The 20,127-nt window shown below is 39.0% G+C and overlaps 1 protein-coding gene across 1 annotated transcript in view; it reads left to right on the top strand.

The window, feature by feature from the left end:
• Window positions 1-20,127, top strand: part of DZIP3 (DAZ interacting zinc finger protein 3) — a 141,444-nt gene that overhangs the window by 112,129 nt on the left and 9,188 nt on the right. Inside the window, exons 28-29 of the mRNA XM_081086553.1 lie at window positions 2,610-2,749; window positions 3,955-4,075. Coding sequence (XP_080942679.1) covers window positions 2,610-2,749; window positions 3,955-4,075 — 261 coding nt within the window. The remainder of the gene's footprint in view (window positions 1-2,609; window positions 2,750-3,954; window positions 4,076-20,127) is intronic.

The raw sequence follows: 20,127 nt of genomic DNA, 5'->3' as shown, positions 1-20,127 counted from the left end.
TTGAATAAATATGATCACTGCTAAGGACATTGCATATTTATTTCATTAACTGATATTAGCTTTGTTTATGGATACAAAGATAAGTATATTTTCATAGTAGAGAATCTTTACAATTACTCTTTGCTTCAATAGCAGGCACCAATGTCATGTAGATTGATATTTTAATAGATAATTTATATTTAGCATGATTGATGTGTAGGTTGAAAAGCAAAGAAGCCAAGTCACAACAAACTAAATTATGCTATAAAGCTAAAGAAAAAATTTAAACACACACATGTATATATTCAGTAGGACACTGTTTATCTCCAAACAGACAATATAAATAGCATCACCTTGGAACGTATTATTCTGTAAAGTTATAAATCTTTTCTAGTTATAAATGGCTAGATAAGCCTTATTCTAATGTAAAGACACAATAGAGAAATTTAAAGTGAATAGAGTTATTATTTATAATATTGGTTAAGGTAAACATTTTTATTAAAAGAAAAATGTTTTCCTAGAAGATGATAATAATACTAGAGGCCCGGTGCACAAAATTCATGTACTCAGGGGAGGTTCCCCAGCCTTGCCTGTGCCCTCTCACAGTGTGAGAGCCCCGCGATTGATCTCCCCAAAGTGGTAGACACCACCCACCCATCTGGGGCTCGATGGATTGCCCCAAAGAGGTAGGCCAGAGCCGGGGGTTCCGCCCCTGGCATTGCCACATGAGCTGCAGAACCCCTGGCATCACCACGGGACCCACCTCAGCGCTGCGCACGCAACGTCATGTCCCCGCTCAACCGCACAATACCCGCTACACATGCAGCCTCCTGGTGATGGATTGTTATGGTATGACGGCATGAGGGCATGACGATGACATAGACTTTTATTAGTATAGAAAAGCATAAAATGCTAATTAGACTGGACATCCTTCTGGACGTCTTTCCAGATGACCTTCTGGACAAAGCCGGGACTGTGAGGGAAGCCCAGGTCCCGGGTGCCAGAGGGAAGTAGGTGCTGGCAGCTGGAGGAAGGAAGGCCTAGTCTTGCATGAATTTCGTGCATCGGGCCTCTAGTGTTAAATATAATTAATGAAAAATTTTCTAATTTAGACTTTCCCATAAGTATATTCTAGTCAGCTTTTTTGTACCTACATGTGGCTAACAGTCTCCCTTTGAAATATATAGTCCAAGGGACTCTGCTTATTTTTGTTTAGGCTGCCTCTCTCTAAACAAATATGTTAATTAAGTACCACATTTTTCTTATCACCATGATTTCACAGTGTTACTCATGTGGTTTGTTCCTGCACCATTCTATAAGGAACTATGATAAAATTTTATTGAAAAAACATTAAATTACCTCAACCTTCTAATAAAATTACGTTCTTATTGTTGGGAAAAAGCTTGATACTGAGGCAAACTCCAATTTCTGGGCAGTATCCTGCTCCTTCTCTCATCTCACTAGGCTTTGTATGAGTTATACTAATGGCTCTTTTTTTTTTTTTAATATATTTTATTGATTTTTTACAGAGAGGAAGGGAGAGAGATAGAGAGTTAGAAACATCGATGAGAGAGAAACATCGATCAGCTGCCTCCTGCACATCTCCCACTGGGGATATGCCCGCAACCCAGGTACATGCCCTTGACCAGAATCGAACCTGGGACCTTTCAGTCCGCAGGCCGACGCTCTATCCACTGAGCCAAACCGGTTTTGGCCAAATGGCTCTTAATAGTTGTTAGTTTTTGTGAGTAATAACCTGTAGGATTTTAGGTAAAAGATGCCATGTTTATAATTATCATAGCAATCAGAGTAGTACTCCAAAAATATTCACTTGATATTAATTAGAATCTTAATGGTTCTAATAAGGAACTACCATAAAATATGGGAAAAATTTTGTTCTATGGTTTCATGGCTCAGGGATGTCACTACAATTTTCATACCACCTTTGTAACATTCATGAGACATTGGGTAGACATTTCTAATAGTATTCTCATCTTTACTTAGTTGTTTGAAAATTCAATTTTATTATTTTTCTAATTATAAAAGTAGTAAATGCTAATCATAAAACAGCAAATAATATAGAAATACACAAATATATACAAAATCTATAATAATAAAAGCATAATATGCTAATTAGATCAGACAGCCAAATGACTTTCCAGACGACGAAGCCGAGGCAAGCTGCCGGCCATGGTTGCAAGGGCCAAGGCAAGCCACCGCGACTGTGAGGGCTGAGCCCCTTGCACGAATTCTGTGCATCGAGCCTCTGGTATATGATGAAGAAATACACAAAGCAGAAAGTAAAATTGCCCTGCAATGGAATCCTAGGAAATAATCACTATTTACAAATTGTTTTTTAACTTACAGACCTTTTTCTGTACCTACAGAAATAAACACCCTATATGTATTTCTGTACATGTTTGTAATTACTGAGACTATTATGTCCCATTTTTAAAATAAGGGTAATATAAACAATTAGAAATATTGTTAAGAAAAAACTAAAAAGGGTACAAGCATATCAGTATTCCTCTTCTTTATTATATCCATTTTCTGAACTATAGAAATATGTTGGCATGGAATTACTTCCTAATAATTGAAGCTGATAGTTTATAACTCTGTGTTCCTTACAGATGTCTGGCCTAACCTGGACTGTGCCGGTGCCTGTGGGAGAGGCTGTGTCTCCTAGTGCAGGTCTGGGAAGTGATCCTCCCATGATGAATTGGGAGAGGATTATAGATAGATTGAAAACTGCCTTTCCACAACAGAGCAGGTACCTTAGTTTATATTTCCTAGTGAGTACAGATCATACTTTACCATCTGTAGTCATAATTACAGCAATGAAGTATTTCAGAGAAACATATCACATACACATACACACATTACAGGGCCTTGGTAAGGAAAATGAAATGTATCAGGAAGGAATTGTGTTCGGTATAAATGCTAAACCTCTTCACTGAAGTTATTAGTGATAAGTCATGAGAGAATGCATTTTTAAATTTAGCTTTGCTCATTTACTGAAAGTGCAACTAGTTGTAAACTTATCCAATTTTAATGCCATCGGCTTCAATAATTATCTTAATAACCTATTTCCAATGTGAATTTTAAGTTGATAGTATGCCATATAAACCCAAACTTGATCAGATTTTGCTTTCCTATTTTCTTAATTTCATTGAGGGTCCTTACAGTTTCTTTATTAGGCAACAGAGTTAAATGCAAGAAATCATAACTTTACTGTTCTTTTCACAATTCTGACTTTAGTAGAAAGGTAATTAATTCCACCTCTCAAGAAATGAAGTTTCTTTTCTCTTTACTGTCATATCCAAGGAAATAATTCTAGTTTCACCAGTATTTTTACTTTTATTTAATGTACATACTGTTATGCTTCAGGGTAGATTATGTTTTTATAAATACTACCATGAATAGATAATAGAATTGTAATATAATTGTTATTATTGTACCAAAAATGTATGTGCAGACTTTGGGTCAGTAGACTATAAGAATTGAAAAAGAACTTATCAGTTAAAATATTCCTAGGGTATTAAAAAAATTAGTGTTTTAATCTTTGCTTTCCTATTCCATTTAATATTTATTTACTGTGTATGAGTTTTACAAAAGTGAAACTGTTCAGAGTGATAAAGGAGAGAAAGACCAATGGTTACATAGTTAAAAAAAGAATATTTAGTCCCAGCAAGAGAGATTTGAGAGATGTGATATAAAGAGTTCAGTACATAAATAAGTAGATAACAAATTTCACACAGTGACCTTTCAAAAACAGTTAAAATATATTTTTAGTGTCTTAACACATTTAGTATCTTAATAAAACATTAGGGCTTTTCATTATGGTTTAAGATAAATGTAGATGGACTTGTGATCACTTTTTAGATCAAAGATCATACACTAGGATTTTATATTTTGTTTGGGGAGCACATCCTCAGCGCAGTAAGGAAATCACCATTGCTCTTTCCTTTATTCCAGAAAGGAGCTTACAGATTTCTTACGAAAAGTGAAAGATGCTCATGGGAACTCCTTACCTGGTCTGACATTTGATGACATTGTTTACAAGATTTCTCAATTTATTGAGCCCAAGAGATCTCAGGTAAAAAAAAAAAAAAAAAAAAGAAAGAAAGAAAAGGAAAAAACAAAATATATATATATATATAAATGCCCCATATCTCTCTGCCCTTTACTATAGTAGTTAGCTGGTTTTTTAAATATATATAAATTTATATTGTTATTGAGGCATAATTGGAACTTTACTAACTGCATATATTTAAAGTGTACAGTGTGATAAATTTTGACATATTACCATAAAATCATCTCCTTAATCAAGATAATGAGTATACCTATCATCCACAATAATTTCCTCATGCCCCTTTATAGTGCATCTCTGCTGCCCCTCCCAGTGTTTATTAGAAAAAGCACATTTCTATGTAATAAGTCTCTTTGAATATCATCAAGGTCATTTTTGGGGGAGGTACTTTACTGTCATGTAGTTTAAGGTAACTTTAATATGTAGTTAAAAACATGAAGGTTGGGAGTCTTGAATTCAAAGTTGTTTTTACTTCTGCTCTACATCTTAAACTAAAGGCTTTTTATTTTTGTTGTTTTAAAAGAATAGGTGACTTAACAATATTATATTAGTTATAGGTGTACATTTAAATATCTTACAAAATGATCACCATGTTAAGTCTAGTAACCATCTGTCACCATACAAAAATTTGCAATTTTATTGATTATATTTTACTAGAGGCCCGGTAAACAAAAATTTGTGCACTCGGGGGGAAGGGGGGCTCCCTCAGCCTGGCCTGTGCCCTCTCGCAGTCTGGGACCCCTCAGGAGATAACGCCCTGCTGGCTTACGCCTGCTCCCGGGTGGCAGAGGGCAGGCCCAATCCCTAGGTGCAGCCCCTGGTCAGGCTCAGAGCAGGGCCGATTGGGGTGTTGGGGCGCCGCCCCCTGTCATGCACAGAGCAGGGCGGATCAGGAGGTTGCAATGCCACCCCCAGTCATGCTCAGGGTAGGGCCGATTGGGGGGTTGGGGCACCGCCCCCTGTCACACTCAAGGCAGGGTCGATGGGGAGGTTGCGGCGCCACCCCCTGTTGCACACAGAGCAGGGCCCATCAGGGGGGTTGGGGCTCCTTACCCTGTCATGCACAGAGCAGGGTCGTTCAGGGGATTGGGGAGCTCCCCCCGTCACTCAGAGAGTAGGGCCGATAGGGGAGTTGGGGCGCTGCCCCATGTCACACACAGAGCAGGGCGGATCAGGGGATTGGGACGCCACCACTGTCACACTCAGGGCAGGGCCAATGGGGAGGTTATGGCTCTACCCCATCACACACAGAGCAGGGCCTGTGGGGGGCGGGGGGGGGGGCGGGGATTGTGGTGCTGCCCTCTATCACCCACAGAGCAGGGCTGATCAGGGGGTTGGGGCGCCGCCACTCTCACACTCAGGGCATTGTTGATGGGGAGGTTATGGCTCTACCCTGTCACACACAGAGCAGGGCCCGTGGAGGGGGGGGGGGTGGGTTGGGGCGCCGCACCCTGTCACACACAGAGCAGAGCCGATCAAGGGGTTGGGGCACCGCACCCTGTCACACACAGAGCCGCAGGGCGATCAGAGGTTGGGGAGCTCCCCCGTATCAGGCACAGAGCAGGGCTGATCAGGAGGTTGGGGCGCCTTCCCCTGTCACAAACAGAGCAGGGCGGATAGGGAGGTTGTGGCCCCGCCCCCTGTCACACACAGAGCTGAAGGGCCATCAGGGGGTTTGGGCGCTGCTCCCTGTCACGCTGATCCCGGTGCCGGGAGGCCTCTTGGCTCCACTGATCCCGGTGCTGGGAGGCATATTACCCTTTTACTATATAGGGTAGAGGCCTGGTGCATGGGTGGGGCTGGCTGGTTTGCCCTGAAGGGTGTCCTGGATCAGGGTGGGGGTCCCCACTGGGGTGCTTGGCCAGCCTGGGTGAGGGGATGATGGCTGTTTGCAGCTGGTCACACACCCTTCAGGGTGGGGGTCCCCACTGGGATGCCTGGCCAGCCTGGGTGAGGGGCTGAGTGCTGTTTGCAGCTGGTCACACATCCTTCAGGGTGGGGGTCCCCACTGGGGTGCCTGGCCAGTCTGGGTGAGGGGCTGAGGGCTTTTTTCAGACTGGCGGGTGACGGAAGCTCCCAACCGCTCCTTTTTTTCTTTTTTTCTTTTTAATTCTGGGCCAGCTTTAGCTCTGAGGCTCCAGCTCTTAGGCCTCCGCTGCTGAAAGTAGGTATCTGGTTTGTTTCGGTTCCAAACAATGTATAACTCCAGCTCTGACTCCAGTTCTGAGATCCCAGCTCGCTGAAAGCTGGTTTCTGGGGTTTTTTTTAGCTTCTATATTTGTTAAAATGTTTCAAATGCAGGCTCAGAGGCCTGCAAGGCAGGAGGGGAACGTTGGTTTCCTCCGTCACTGAAGCAAGCAAGCCTCATGTTAGTTTCAAGCTTCCTGGCTGCCGGCCGCCATCTTGGCTGACAGTTAATTTGCATATCGCCCTGATTAGCCAATGGGAAGGGTAGCGGTCGTACGCCAATTACCATGTTTCTCTTTTATTAGATAGGATATGCTGTATATTATATCACCATAACTTAAATCTAATCCCCTTCACCTATTTGCTCATTTCCCCCACTTTCTCTAGCAACCATCAGTTTGTTCTTTTGTATCTATGAATCTGTTTTGTTTTGTTTGTTTGTTTATATTACATTTTAGATACCATATATAAGTGAAATATTTGTCTTTATCTGTCAGACTTATTTCACTTAGAAAAACATCCATGTTGTCTCAAATGGCAAGATTTCATTCTTCTTCATGACTAATATCCCATTATATGTGTATGTATGTGTGTATGTATATACACCACATCTTTATCCATTTATCATTCAGTGGACATTTAGTTTGCTGCTGTATCTTGGCTATTGTAAATAATTTTGCAGTGAACATAGGGGTGCATAAATTTTTTCAAATTAGTGTTTTTGTTTTCTTCCAATAATACCCAGAAGTAGAATTTCTGGATCAGAGATCAGATGGTAATTCTATTTTTAATTCTTTAGAAAACCTCCATATTGTTTTCTATAGTGGTTGCAGCAGTTAACATTTCCACCAACACTTCACAAGGGTTCCCTTTTCTCCGCATCCCTGCCAACAATTGTTATTGGTTGTCTTTTTTATAAGCCATTTTGACAGGTGTGAAGTGATAGCTCATTGTGGTTTTGATTATATTTACCTGATGATTAGTGATATTGAGTATCTTTCCATGTCTGTTGGCCTTTTGTATGTCTTTTTTTGAAAAATGTCTATTTAGGTCCCCTGCCTATTTTGTTGTTGTTGTTGTTATTGCTGCTGTTATTGTTACCCAAGGATATTTTTTTCTATTAATTTTTTTTTTTTTAAGAGCGAGTGGAAGGGAGAGAGGGTAGGAGGAGGGATGGTGGACGGGAGAGAGAAAGATAGTGATAGAGAGAGAGAAGAACATCGATGTGAGACACATCACTTGGTTGCCTCCTAGACACACCCCACCACGACTGGGGCCAGAGATCAAACGCACAATACAGGCACATACTCTTGATCAGGAATTGAACCTATGACCCTTTTGTCCATGGGCTGACACTAACATTTAGCCACACTGGCTAGGGCACCCTCTCCCTATTTTTAATTGAATTGTTTTTTTGATAGTGTATTATATGGGTTCTTTATATACTTTGGATATTAACCCCTTGTGAAATACACTCTTTGCAAATATCCTCTGCCATTCAGTAGGTTGTCTTTTTGTTTTGTTGATGGTTTCGTTCACTGTGCTGCAAAAGTTTTTAGTTTGATGTAATCTCATTTGTTTATTCTTTTGTTGCCCTTACCTGAAGAGACAGATCCATAAAAATATTCCTAAGAGCGTTGTCAAAGGTTTACTACCTGTGTTTTTTTCTCTAGGAGTTTTATGGCTTCAGTTCTTACATGCTAGCCTTTAATCTATTTTTAGTTTATTTTTGTATATGGTGTGAGAAAGTGGTCCTGTCATTTTTTTTGCATGTATCTGTCCATTTTTTTCAACACCATTCATTGAAAAGACTGTTTTTCCCATTGTATATTCTTGCCTTCTTTGTCATATAAGCATGAGTTTATTTCTGGGTGCTCTCTTCTTCTCTTCCATTGATCTGTGTTCCTATTTTTGCCAGTACCCTACTGTTTTGATTACTGAAGCTTTGGAATATAGTTTGAAATCAGGGTGTGTGATACTTTCAGTTTTGTTATTCTTTCTCAAGATTGCTTTGACTATTTGGGGTCGTTTGCTGCTCTGTACAGATTTTTGGATTACTTGTTCTAGAATTCTCTGATTTGTTTTTGTTCTTTGAAAAATCCCATTGGTACTTTGATAGGGATTACATTGACTGCAGATTGCTTTGGGAAGTATGGACATTGTAATAATATTAAATCTTCCAATTCATGAACATTATATATCTTTCCATTTATTTGTGTCATCTTCAGTTTCTTTTATCAGTGTCTTACTGTTTTCAGAGTATATAGTTGTTTCACTCCTTGGTTAAATTTATTTCTAGGTATTTTATTCTTTTTGGTGGAATTGTTTTTATAATTTCTTCTTTTGATAGTTTGTTTTTAGTGTATAGGAATGCAACAGATTTCTATATATTAATTTTGTGTCCTGCAAAGTTACTGAATTTATTAGTTCTAATACAGTGGTTCTCAACCTTCCTAATGCCGTGACCCTTTAATACAGTTCCTCATGTTGTGGTGACCCCCAACCATAAAATTATTTTCATTGCTACTTCATAACTGTAATTTTGCTACTGTTATGAATCGTAATGTAAATATCTGATATGCAGGATGTATTTAGGCAACCCCTGTGAAAGGGTCGTTTGACCCCCAAAGGGGTCACGACCCACAGATTGAAAACCACTGTTCTAATAGTTTGTGGTGAACCATTTTCTAAATATATCATCTACAAACAGTGAATTTTAATTTTTCTTTCCAAATTGGATGCCTTTCATATATTTTTCTTTTCTGATTGCTGTGGTTAGGAATTCCAGTTCTGTGCTGAATAAAAGTGGGAAGATGGGGCATACTTTTCTTATTTTAGAGGAAAAACTTTCATATTTTCACTGTTGAGTATGATGTTAGCTATATGTTTATCATATATGGCCTTTATTATGTTGAGGCATATTCACTCTATACACACTTTAAGAGTGTTTATCATAAATGAACGTTTAATTTCATCAAAGGCTTTTTCTACATCTCTTGAGTTGATCATGTGATATTTAGTTATCATTTTGTTAATGTGGTGTATCACATTAATGGATTTGTGGATATGGAGCCATCCTTGCATCCCTGGAATATCCTCATGGTGTATGATCCTTTTAATTGTTGTATTGTTGAATGAGGTTTAATAATATTTTATTGTGGATTTTTGCACCTGTGTTCATCAAGGATATTGGTCTATGGATTTTTTTGTTAGTGTCATTGTCTTGTTAATACTAGCCTTGAACAATGAGTTTGGAAGTGTTTCTTTCTCTTCCAATTTTTGGAATAGTTTGAGAAGGATAGCTATTAACTTTTCTTCACGTATTTGTTAGAATTCAGCTGTGAAGTTGTTTGATCCTGGACTTGTGTTTGTTGGGAGTTTTTTTCATTATTTATTCACTAGAAGCCCGGTGCACAAAATTAGTGCACTGCGCAGGGGGGGAACCCCTCAGCCCAGCCTGAGCCTTCTCACAGTCCAGGAGCCCTCGGGTGATGTCCAACTGCTGGCTTAGGCCCCTTCTTGACTGTCAGCTTAGGCCCACAGGGAGCAGGCCTAAAACAGCAGGTGGACATCCCTCTTGGAGTCCAGGACCCCTCGCTCCTTACCGCCTGCCTGCTCGCTGCTCCTTACCTCTCAGCTTGCTGCTCCTTAGTGTTGCCACGGAGGCGGGAGAGATTCCTGTCACTGCCTCTGCGCTCTCCAGCTGTGAGCCGGTTTTTGGCTGAGCAGCGCTCCCCCTGTGGGAGGATACTGACCACCAGGGGCAGCTCCTGCGTTGAGCATCTGCCCCCTAGTGGTCAGTGCACATCATAGCAACCAGTTGTTCTAGTTGTTCTGCTGTAAGGGTCGCTTAGGCTTTTATTCTATAGATTAGTAGCCCGGTGCATGAAATTCGTGCACATTAAAAAGGAATTAATTGCCCTAACTGGTTTGGCTCAGTGGATAGAGCATCAGCCTGCAGACTCAAGGGTTCCAGGTTCGATTTCAGTCAAGAGCACATCCCCAGTGGGGAATGTGCAGGAGGCAGCTGATCGATGTTTCTCTCTCATCGATGTTTCTAACTCTCTATCCCTCTCCCTTCCTCTCTGTAAAAACCAATAAAATATTTTTTTTTGAAAAAAGGGAATTAATTAGCAGAGATATTTTAATATTGCTGTTTGCCCTTTCTCTATAATAGAAGTGTGAGAGATGAAAGGAAATTAGTAAAATATATATGAAAATCATATATAAATTTATTAATAAATAAACAGTAACAAAAGGATATAACAACAGAGGCATGATATAAAAACAACAAAAACATGATATGAAAACAACAAAAACATGATATAAAAACAACAGTGATGCAAACAATGACTGATAAAGTGATTAAACATATTATAATATCTTCCTGTACACCACATTAAGAGTGAAAACACTAAGAGTGCTTGACTAATTTCCCTTGTGATGAAGTACTTAGAACTTTAACTGTAATGTCACGTGCTCTTCAAACTCGAGAGAAAGCAACATATAACTGACCATGTGCAAAAACAGGTTCAGGTAGGAATATGCCTACCCTGTCTAGAGTTTGTCCTTGTGATTTATTAATAGTCATCACAAATGCTGGCATCATGAGAAACCGTCGTTGAATCAATTTAAATGGGAGCCCATTGTCAGATGGGGACAAATTAATTCTTGGAATCAGAACAGCCTCTCCCTCTGCAGGTCCTGTTAATACTTCAGCTTCGATAATGATAGGTCATAATCTTTTGATAATAAATCTGGTACCATTACAAAGACCCCATTTACTATTGAGATTTCTCAATAGCATGATGATTGCACCCACTTTCAATTTTAATTTATGACACGGCATTCCCGAAGGATTAATACTAAACTATTAAGAAATTCGATGGGAAAATTTTCCTTTTCAGCATCATCTGTTGAATCAATGGAATCATCACTCAAATATGTGTGGAAATCTTTGAGTATATCCAAATTTTCTTCATTTAATTTTTGAACATGCTCATTTTTTGGACAAAGAATTGCACGTTTAGATATATTTTTAATATTATCTATTGCAGTGGTTCTCAACCTTGGCTGCACATTAGAATCACCTGGGAATCTTTTAAAATCCCGATTCCTGGGCCTCATCCTCCAGAAATTGTTTCTTTGTTATGGGGTGGGGCCACAACATCAGTAACAAAGAAACAGAATTAAAACTGTTTTCGACAGGTTCAAGCCTTGGACTGATGAGAGGGCACAGTCTTCTCATTGCCACATGCAAGTCCCAGCTTGGAGGGCAGGGTCCTCCCAGCACAATTATAGCCAACAGCTATAGTTGTAAGCTTGAATCTATGGCAGCCGTGGACAAACTACAGACCGTGGGCCAGATCTGGCCTGTTTGAAATGAAATGAATAAAGCTAAAAAAAATAAGACCGTACCCTTTTATGTAATGATGTTTACTTTGAATTTATATTAGTTCACACAAACACTCCATCCATGCTTTTGTTCCGGCCTTCCGGTCCAGTTTAAGAACCCATTGTGGCCCTCGAGTCAAAAAGTTTGCCCACCCCTGATCTATGGTCTGAACACATGGACCCACGTGCCTGAATGATGTAGACTTGATAGAATTCAGGTGAATGTAGCTGAGTAGGATTGAAACCCAGGAGAATGTTGTAAACATCTTGGTCACTCCCTTACTTTGCCTGGTAGCATCTGCTATAAAATAAAGGCATGGCTGTGGGTGTGGTTGCTGTCTCTCAGAGAAGCAGCTTCCCAGCGAGACCCAGCTTTCATTCTTTCGTCTGTCTTTTCTAAGCCTTTCAGCCTCCCCCACTCAGATTCATCCCTGGCTGTGCTAGCTCAGGGCACACTTTAGAAAGATCTGCCTCCACACTCGAGGGTGGGTTTCTGCCTCAGACCCGCCCTTACAGGAAACAGCTCTGGGAAATAGCTCGGGGGAGGGTGCAGCCATTGCCAAGACAACCCCTGCAGGACTGACTTCCTTCCGCTTGTGCGTGGCAGTTGTGGTCGTGATGAACATCACCCATGGTTTTTATATAAGTAGATGATATAGACTAGAGGCCCGGTGCACAAAATTCGTGCAAGAGTGGGCCTTCCTTCCCTTGGCTGCCAGCACCAGCTTTCCTCTTGCACCCAGGACCCTGGCTTGCCTCTAGCTGCCAGCAGGCACCCGGGACCCAGGCTTGCCTTCAGCCACCAGTAGGCACCTAGGACCCAGGCTTCCCTCACAACCCCTGCTTCGTCCAGAAGGTTGTCTGGTAGGATGTCCAATCTAATTAGCATATTATGCTTTTATCATTGTAGATTATTAGGAACTATTCTGTTTAGATTTTCTATTTCCTCATGATTTAATCTTGGAAGATTGCATGTTTTTAGAAATTTATTCCTTCTGTGTTGTTCAATTTGTTGGCATATAATGTTTTTAGTAATAGCTTATGATACTTTGTATTTCAGTAGTAATTTCTCTTTCATTTCTGCTTTTATTTATTTGGAACCTCTTTTTTCTGAATGAGTCTGATTAAAGGTTTAATAACTAGTTCTTAGTTTCCATCATCTCTTCTATTGTTTTTTTTAGACTCTATTTTATTTCCACTCTGATTTTTATTATTTTCTCCTTACTACTAATTTCATTTTGATTGTTCTTCTTTTTCTGGTTCCCTTTAGGTGTAAAGTTAGATTATTTGAGATTTTTCTTGTTCCTTATGGTAGGCCTATATTACACCATAAATCTCCTTCTTTGAACTGTTTTTGCTATAGCCATACATTTTGGATCATTATGTTTTTATTTTTATTTTTTTCAATATGTTTTTTAAAATTTTCTCTTTGACTTCTTCATTGATCCATTGGTTGTTTAGTAGTATGTTGTTTGGCTTCTACATGTTTGTGTTTTTCATATTTCTTGTTATTGATTTCTAGTTTCATACCTTTATAGTCAGAAAAGATGCTTTATATAATTTTAGTTTTATTAAAATAATTTAAGATAAATTCAGTTCTTTGTCTCTTGTCACAATCTTTGTTTTAAAGTATGTCTTGTCTGATATAAATATTGTTGCTCCAGATTTCTTTTTATTTTAATTTGCATGGAATATATTTTTTTATGTCTTCACTTATAGTCTGTGTGACTTACATGTGAAGTAAGTCTATTGCAGGTGGCATGTATATGGGTCTTGACTTTTTATCCATCATCATATGCCTTTAGTTGGAGCATACTTTTCATTTAAATTTAAAATAATTATTGGTAAGTATGTAATTATTGCCTCTTCCTGTGTGATTGATTACTTTTTTTATGTTCTGTTTGGATTCCTTTTTCTTAATTTTTGTGTATCATAGGCTTTTGGGTTTGGGTTACCATGAGGTTCATAAAGAAGAATATACATATATATAGCAGTATTTTAACTTGATGGCAACTCATGTTTGAATGCATTTAAAAAGAACCATGTTTGTACCTCTGCACCCACATTATATGCATTTGCTGTCATAGTTTATGTATTTTCATTTCGTTTATCTCTTAAGTAATTCTTGTAGATATAGATTATTTTACTACTTTTGTCTCTTGGCCTTTATACTAACTTTATACATGATTAATCCACTACCTTTACTGTTTATTTGCTTTTACTAGTGATATATTTTTCATTCATATATTTTCTCTTTTTAGAAGTTTTTCAATTATAGTTTACATTCAATATTATTTTGTATTAGTTTCAGGTGTACAATATAGCAAATAGATAATCGTATACTTTACAAAGTGGTGCCCCTATATTTCAGTTATCCACTTGGCACCACACAAGATTATTGACACTACTCCCTGTGCTGTACATTGCATCCCCATGACTATTTTGTGACTACCAATTTATACTTCTTATTCCCTTCACCTTTTTCACCCAGTTTCCCTACCCACTTCCCACTGGCAACCATCAGTGTGATCTCAGTATCTACAAGTCTTTTTCTGTTTTGTTTGTTCATTTATTTTGCTCTTTACATTCCACTTGTACATGAAATCATATGGTATTTGTGTTTCTCTAACTTATGTCACTTAGCATAATACCCTCTAGGTTTGCCCATGCTGTCACAAATGGTAAGATTTTATTCTTTTTTATGGCCAAGTAATATTCTATTGTGTATATATATCGTGTTATTTTTATACACTCATCTATTTATGGGGACTTGGGCTTCTTCCATATCTTGACTATTGTAATTCCCAGAAGTGGAATCACTGGGTCATAAGGCAATTCCATTTTTAATTTTTTGAAGAAACTCAATAATGTTTTTCATAGTAGTTACACCAGTCTGCATTCCCACCAACAGTACATGAAGGTTCCCTTTCTTCACATCCTCGCCAACACCTGTTTGTTGATTTACATTTTCTTCTAGGAGTTTTATAGTTTTGAGTGTTACATTAGAGTTTATTCTTATATATGGAATGCAAAAGTGGTGTAGTTTAAATTTTTTTGTATGCATATGTCCAATTTTCCCAACACCTTTTATTGAATAAATTATCTTTATTCCATTATATGTTCTTGCCTTTTTTGTTATATATTAATTGACCATATACATGTGGGTTTATTTCCGGGCTCCCTATTCTGTTCCATTGATCTATATGTGTTTATATGCCAGTACCATGCTGTTTTTATTACTGTGGTATTATAGTATAGTTTGATAATAGGCAGTGTGATACCTCAAACCTGGTTCTTCTTTCTTAAGATTGCTATGGTTATTCAGGGTCTTTGTGGGTCCACATATATTTTGTGATTATTTATTCTACTTATGTAAAAAATGCCATCAGTGTTTTGATAGGAATTGCGTTAAATATATAGATAGCTTTGGGTAAAATGAACATTTTAATGATGTTAGTTCTTCCTATCTATGAACATGATATATACATCCATTTATTTGTATCTTTTTTCATTTTTTTCTTCAGTGTCTTGTAATTTTTCAAGTACATACATGTCTTTTACCTCCATATTTAAATTTATTCTTAGATACTTTATATTTTTGATGCAATTATAAATGAATTGTTTTCTTAATTTCATCTTCTGATAGTTCATCATTGGAGTATAAAATTGAAACCAATTTCTGAAAATGTATTTTGTATCCTACGACTATACTGAATTCACTTATAATTTCTACTAGTTTTTTGGTAGAATCTTTAGAGTTCTCTATATACAGTATCCTGTTATCTTCCAATAATTAGTTTTACTTCTATTTCTATTTTTGATGTATTTTATTTCCTTTTCTTATCTGATTACTGTGACTAAGACTTACAGTACTATGTTGAATAAGAGTGGTCAAAGTGAACATCCCTGTCTTGTTCTTGATCTTAAGGGAAATGGTTTTAGTTTTTGCCATTGAGTATGATGTTAGCTGTGGCTTTGTGATATATGGCCTTTATGTTGAGGTATGTTCCCTCTATTCCCAGTTTGCTCAAATTTTTTATTATAAACCAGAGCTGGGTTTTGTCAAATCCTTTTTCTGCATCTATTTTATATAATCATATTTTTATCCTTTATTTTGTAAATATGGTATATCACATTAATTCATTTGCACATATTTTTTAAATTAAATCTTTATTGTTCAAATTATTACAGTTGTTCCTCTTTTTTCCCCCCATAGTTCCCCCCAGCCCTCTTCCCTTACCTCCCCCCCACTCAGTCCTCATCCATAGGTGTACGATTTTTTTTCCAGTCTCTTCCCACACCCCCCACACTCCTTTCCCCTTGAGAGTTGTTAGTCCACTCACTTTCTATGCCCCTGATTCTATTATATTCACTAGTTTATTCTCTTTATCAGATTATTTATTCACTTGATTTTTAGATTCACTTGTTGATAGATATGTATTTGTTGTTCATAATTTTTATCTTTACCTTTTTCTTCTTACTCTTCTTAAAGGATATCTTTCAGCATTTCATATAATACTGGTTTGGCGGTGATGAACTCCTTTAGCTTTTTCTTATCTTTGAAGTTCTTTATCTGACCTTCAATTCTGAATGATAGCTTTGCTGGATAAAGTAATCTTGGTTGTAGGTTCTTGCTATTCATCACTTTGAATATTTCTTGCCATTCCCTTCTGGCCTGCATAATTTCTATTGAGAAATCAGCTGAAAATCATATGGGTACTCCCTTGTAGGTAACTAACTGTTTTTCTCTTGCTGCTTTTAAGATTCTCTCTTTGTCTTTTGCTCTTGGCATTTTAATTATGATGTGTCTTGGTGTGGTCCTCTTTGGATTCCTTTTGTTTGGGGTTCTCTGCGCTTCCTGGACTTGTAAGTCTATTTCTTTCACCAGGTAGGGGAAGTTTTCTGTCATTATTTCTTCAAATAGGTTTTCAATATCTTGCTCTCTCTCTTCTTCTGGCACCCCCATAATTTGGATGTTGGTACACTTGAAGTTGTCCCAGAGGTTCCTTACACTATCTTTATATTTTTGGATTCTTTTTTCTTTTTTCTTTTCAGGTTGGGTGTTTTTTGCTTCTTCGTATTTCAAATCTTTGACTTGATTCCTGGGATCCTCTTGTCTGCTGTTGAATCTCTGTATATTATTCTTTATTTCAGTCAGTGTATGCTTAATTTCTAGTTGGTCCTTTTTCATATCCTCGAGGGTCTCACTAGATTTATCAAGGGTCTCACTAAATTTTTCAGCAGTTTCTAGAAAATTCTTGAAAAACCTTATAACCGTGGTTTTGAACTCTATATCCAGTAATTTGCTTTTCTCCATTTCTGTCATTTGTGACATGTTTCTTTGTCTCCGCATTTTGGCTGCTTCCCTAAGTTGATAGAGTGGCTTTCTGAGCTAGGTGTCCTGTAGGGCCTAGTGGCTCAGCCTCCCCAATTACCTGAGGTGGACACTCTTGGTACACCCCTTTGGGGGCTTTGTGCACAGTCTTGTTGTAGTTAAGCCTTGATTGTTGTAGGTATCACTGGGAGGAATTGACCTCCAGGCCAATTGGCTGTGAGAATCAGCTGTGTCTGCAGTGGGAGAACTTCTGTGCTGGAGACACCCTTCTGGGGCAAGACTTGCTTCAGTGGGGCTTTGGTGCTCACTGAGTCTGCCCCTCTGAGTGTGTCACTTATGGATCTGAGGAGTTGTAATCTGGATGGTCCCACTCTGACCACTGGGTACACTGGCTTTTGGATCTCTAAGGAGGTGCTAATTTAGCTACAGAGAGATCTTCAGATTCCTCTTCTTTGTTTGGGGTTTGGAGGTGTTGAGATGAGGCCCAGCTGTGAACCAGTGCAAGCTGCTTTGTGGCCTAGGGTCTTCTTTTGGATGTTCTGGGTCTCTCTGATCCAGCTGCAGTTTGTTAGGTGAATAAATCCCACTTGATTATGGTGTATGATTTTTTTAACATATTGCAGAATTCAGTTTGCTAATATTTTGAGGATTTTTGCGTTGATGTTCATCAGGGATATCAGCCTAATAGTTTTATTACTTCATAGTGTCTTTATTTGCATTTGGAATTAGGATAATGCTGGCCTCATAAAATGAGCTGAGGAGTCTTCCCACCTTCTGAATTGTTTGGAATAGTTTGAGAGGACAGGTGTTAGTTCTTTGAATGTTTTGTAAAAGTCACTGATTTTATGCGCTACCTGTTCGGAGCTGTAAGGTGAACCACAGCTGGTAGCTGCCTCTGCTGGTCCTGGATGCACACTGCCAGTTTGGCTCAGCCATTGAAAGCACCTCTGGCGGTACATGAGTTGCATGAGGCAGGGTCTGAATCACTAGGTAGGGGTAAGTGGTGTTCGCCAGGTTGGTACAGATTCAATCTTCATGTCAGTGCTGTGTCTTAGGCCACTCTAAAATTCTCAATGAACACCAAGTTCAGGTCAGTTGCCACCCATCTGGGACCTGCATATCTTTGTTGTGGGGCAGTATGATCTCAGGGAGTCATAAGGGTGAGGCCAACAGATTTCATCAGGCTATAATAACAGGATTTGGCTTTGTGGCAGGAGGCTTTTCACAGGATCACTGTTGCTAGTCGGGGTGTGTGAAGGAGGAGGTGGGAGGCAATGACTTTGCCCCAGAGTCATATAACTTCATCTCTCCCATGCATCTCTGACATGCCCTGAAACTTCCTGGACCTCCTTCAGAGCCTTTCAAGAAAAACTGTAGCAGGCCCAGGCTGCCTGCAGCTGGCTGATTCCTCAACAGTATGTCAGTTTGGCAGGGTGAGTCCACAGGGAATTGGGAGGGTGGGACTATTGGGTCTCCCCAGGCCAATCTATGCCATATGGAGGGGAGTGCTCTAGCCATGAAAATGGTGTCTGTGGACAATGTGGAAGAGGGTTTCAGCACAGGGACAATGGTAGCTACAACTTTAGCCTTCTCCCTGAAGTCACATAACCCAGTCTCTCCTTATATGACTCAAATTCTCTCAGAGCTGCCATCTCTCTGCTAGATCTAGGGTGAGTACCCATAAATGTGATTTTGTGTGTTGGCCCTTTAAGAGGGCACCTGGGTTTCTAGCAGACTCCTGTCTGTCCCTGGCAGTTGGAATCCCCACTGATTTTCACAGCCAGATGTGATATGGGCTCCTATTTCCTGTTCTGGTTCTCCAGCCTGGGAGCCTGCCATGGAGTTGATACCCTTTGCTCTTCAAGGTGAACCTTTGCAGCTGAGATGCTTTTTTGGATTCTCAACCACTAAGTACATTTTTTTTTCACATCTCCACTCTTCTTCTGTATGTTCTTAGTTATAAGACTTTTGTTCAACTAGTCTTCAGTTGATTATTCAAATTTATTGTTCTACTAGAGGCCGAGTGCATGAAATTAGTGCACTAGGGGGGTTGTCCCTCAGCCCAGCCTGTACCCTCTCCAATCTGGGACCCTTTGGCTCCCAACTACTCACCTGCCTCATTGCCCCTAACCACTCCCCTGCCAGCCCAATCGCCCCCAACTGCCCTCCCCTGCCAGCCTGGTCACCCTCAACTGCCCTCTCCTGCCAGCCTGGTCGCCCCCAACTGCCCTCCCCTGTTGGCCATCTTGTGTGAGGGTGTGACGGTCAATGTGCATATTAACTCTATTATATAGGATAATTTAATTATAATTCCAGTTTGATCCTGGTCAAAGCTGAGTGTAACTTCCCCTAATTAGCTGCCATCTTGGATCTTTCTCATTCATATATTTTTTTTATGTCTAGTTACCGCTTTTTCATTTTCTACTTAAGGAAGTCTCTCTTCAACATTTCTTGTATGGCTGATTTAGTGGTGATGAACTATATTAGCTTTTGCTTGTTTAGGAAACTCTTTATCTCTCCTTTAATTTTGAGTGTTATCCTTGCCAGGTAGAGTATTCTTGGATGTAGGTTTTTTTGCGTTTAGCACTTTGAGTATATTGTGTCTTTTCTTTCTGGCTTGCAAAGTTTCTGCTTAAAAATTAGCTGATAGTCTTACAGGAATTTCCGTATTTAATGCTACTTGCTTTTCAGATTCTCCCTTTATAATTATTGACATTGTGATTATAATGTCTTGTTGTGGACCTCTTTGGGTTCATCTAGTTTGGGACTTTGTGCTTTCTTGACCTAGATGTCTGTTTCCTTCCTCAGGTTTGGGAAGTTTTCAGCTGTTATTTCTTCAAAGAAGTTTTCTTCCCCTTTCTCTTATCTCCATCTTCGACCTCTATAATACAAATGTTAGTGTGCTTGACGTTGTCCCTGAGGTCCCATACATTATTCTCATTTAAAACAAATTTTTTTCTTATTTTTGTTCTTATTAAACTTGGGTAACTTCCACTACTTTATTTTCCAGATTGCTGATCTGTTCTTTTATGTCATCTACCCTTTTGATTCCCCTGTGTATTTTTCATTGCAGTTTATTGTATTCTTTAGCTCTGATTGGCACTTCTTACATTTTCTATTTCTTTATTGAAGTTCTCATGGT

Source organism: Myotis nattereri, assembly GCF_964212035.1.
Source record: "Myotis nattereri genome assembly, chromosome: 3".
Classification (NCBI taxonomy): domain Eukaryota; kingdom Metazoa; phylum Chordata; class Mammalia; order Chiroptera; family Vespertilionidae; genus Myotis; species Myotis nattereri.
The sequence above is the reverse complement of the archived record's forward strand: the minus strand, read 5'-3'. Positions and strand labels throughout refer to the sequence as shown.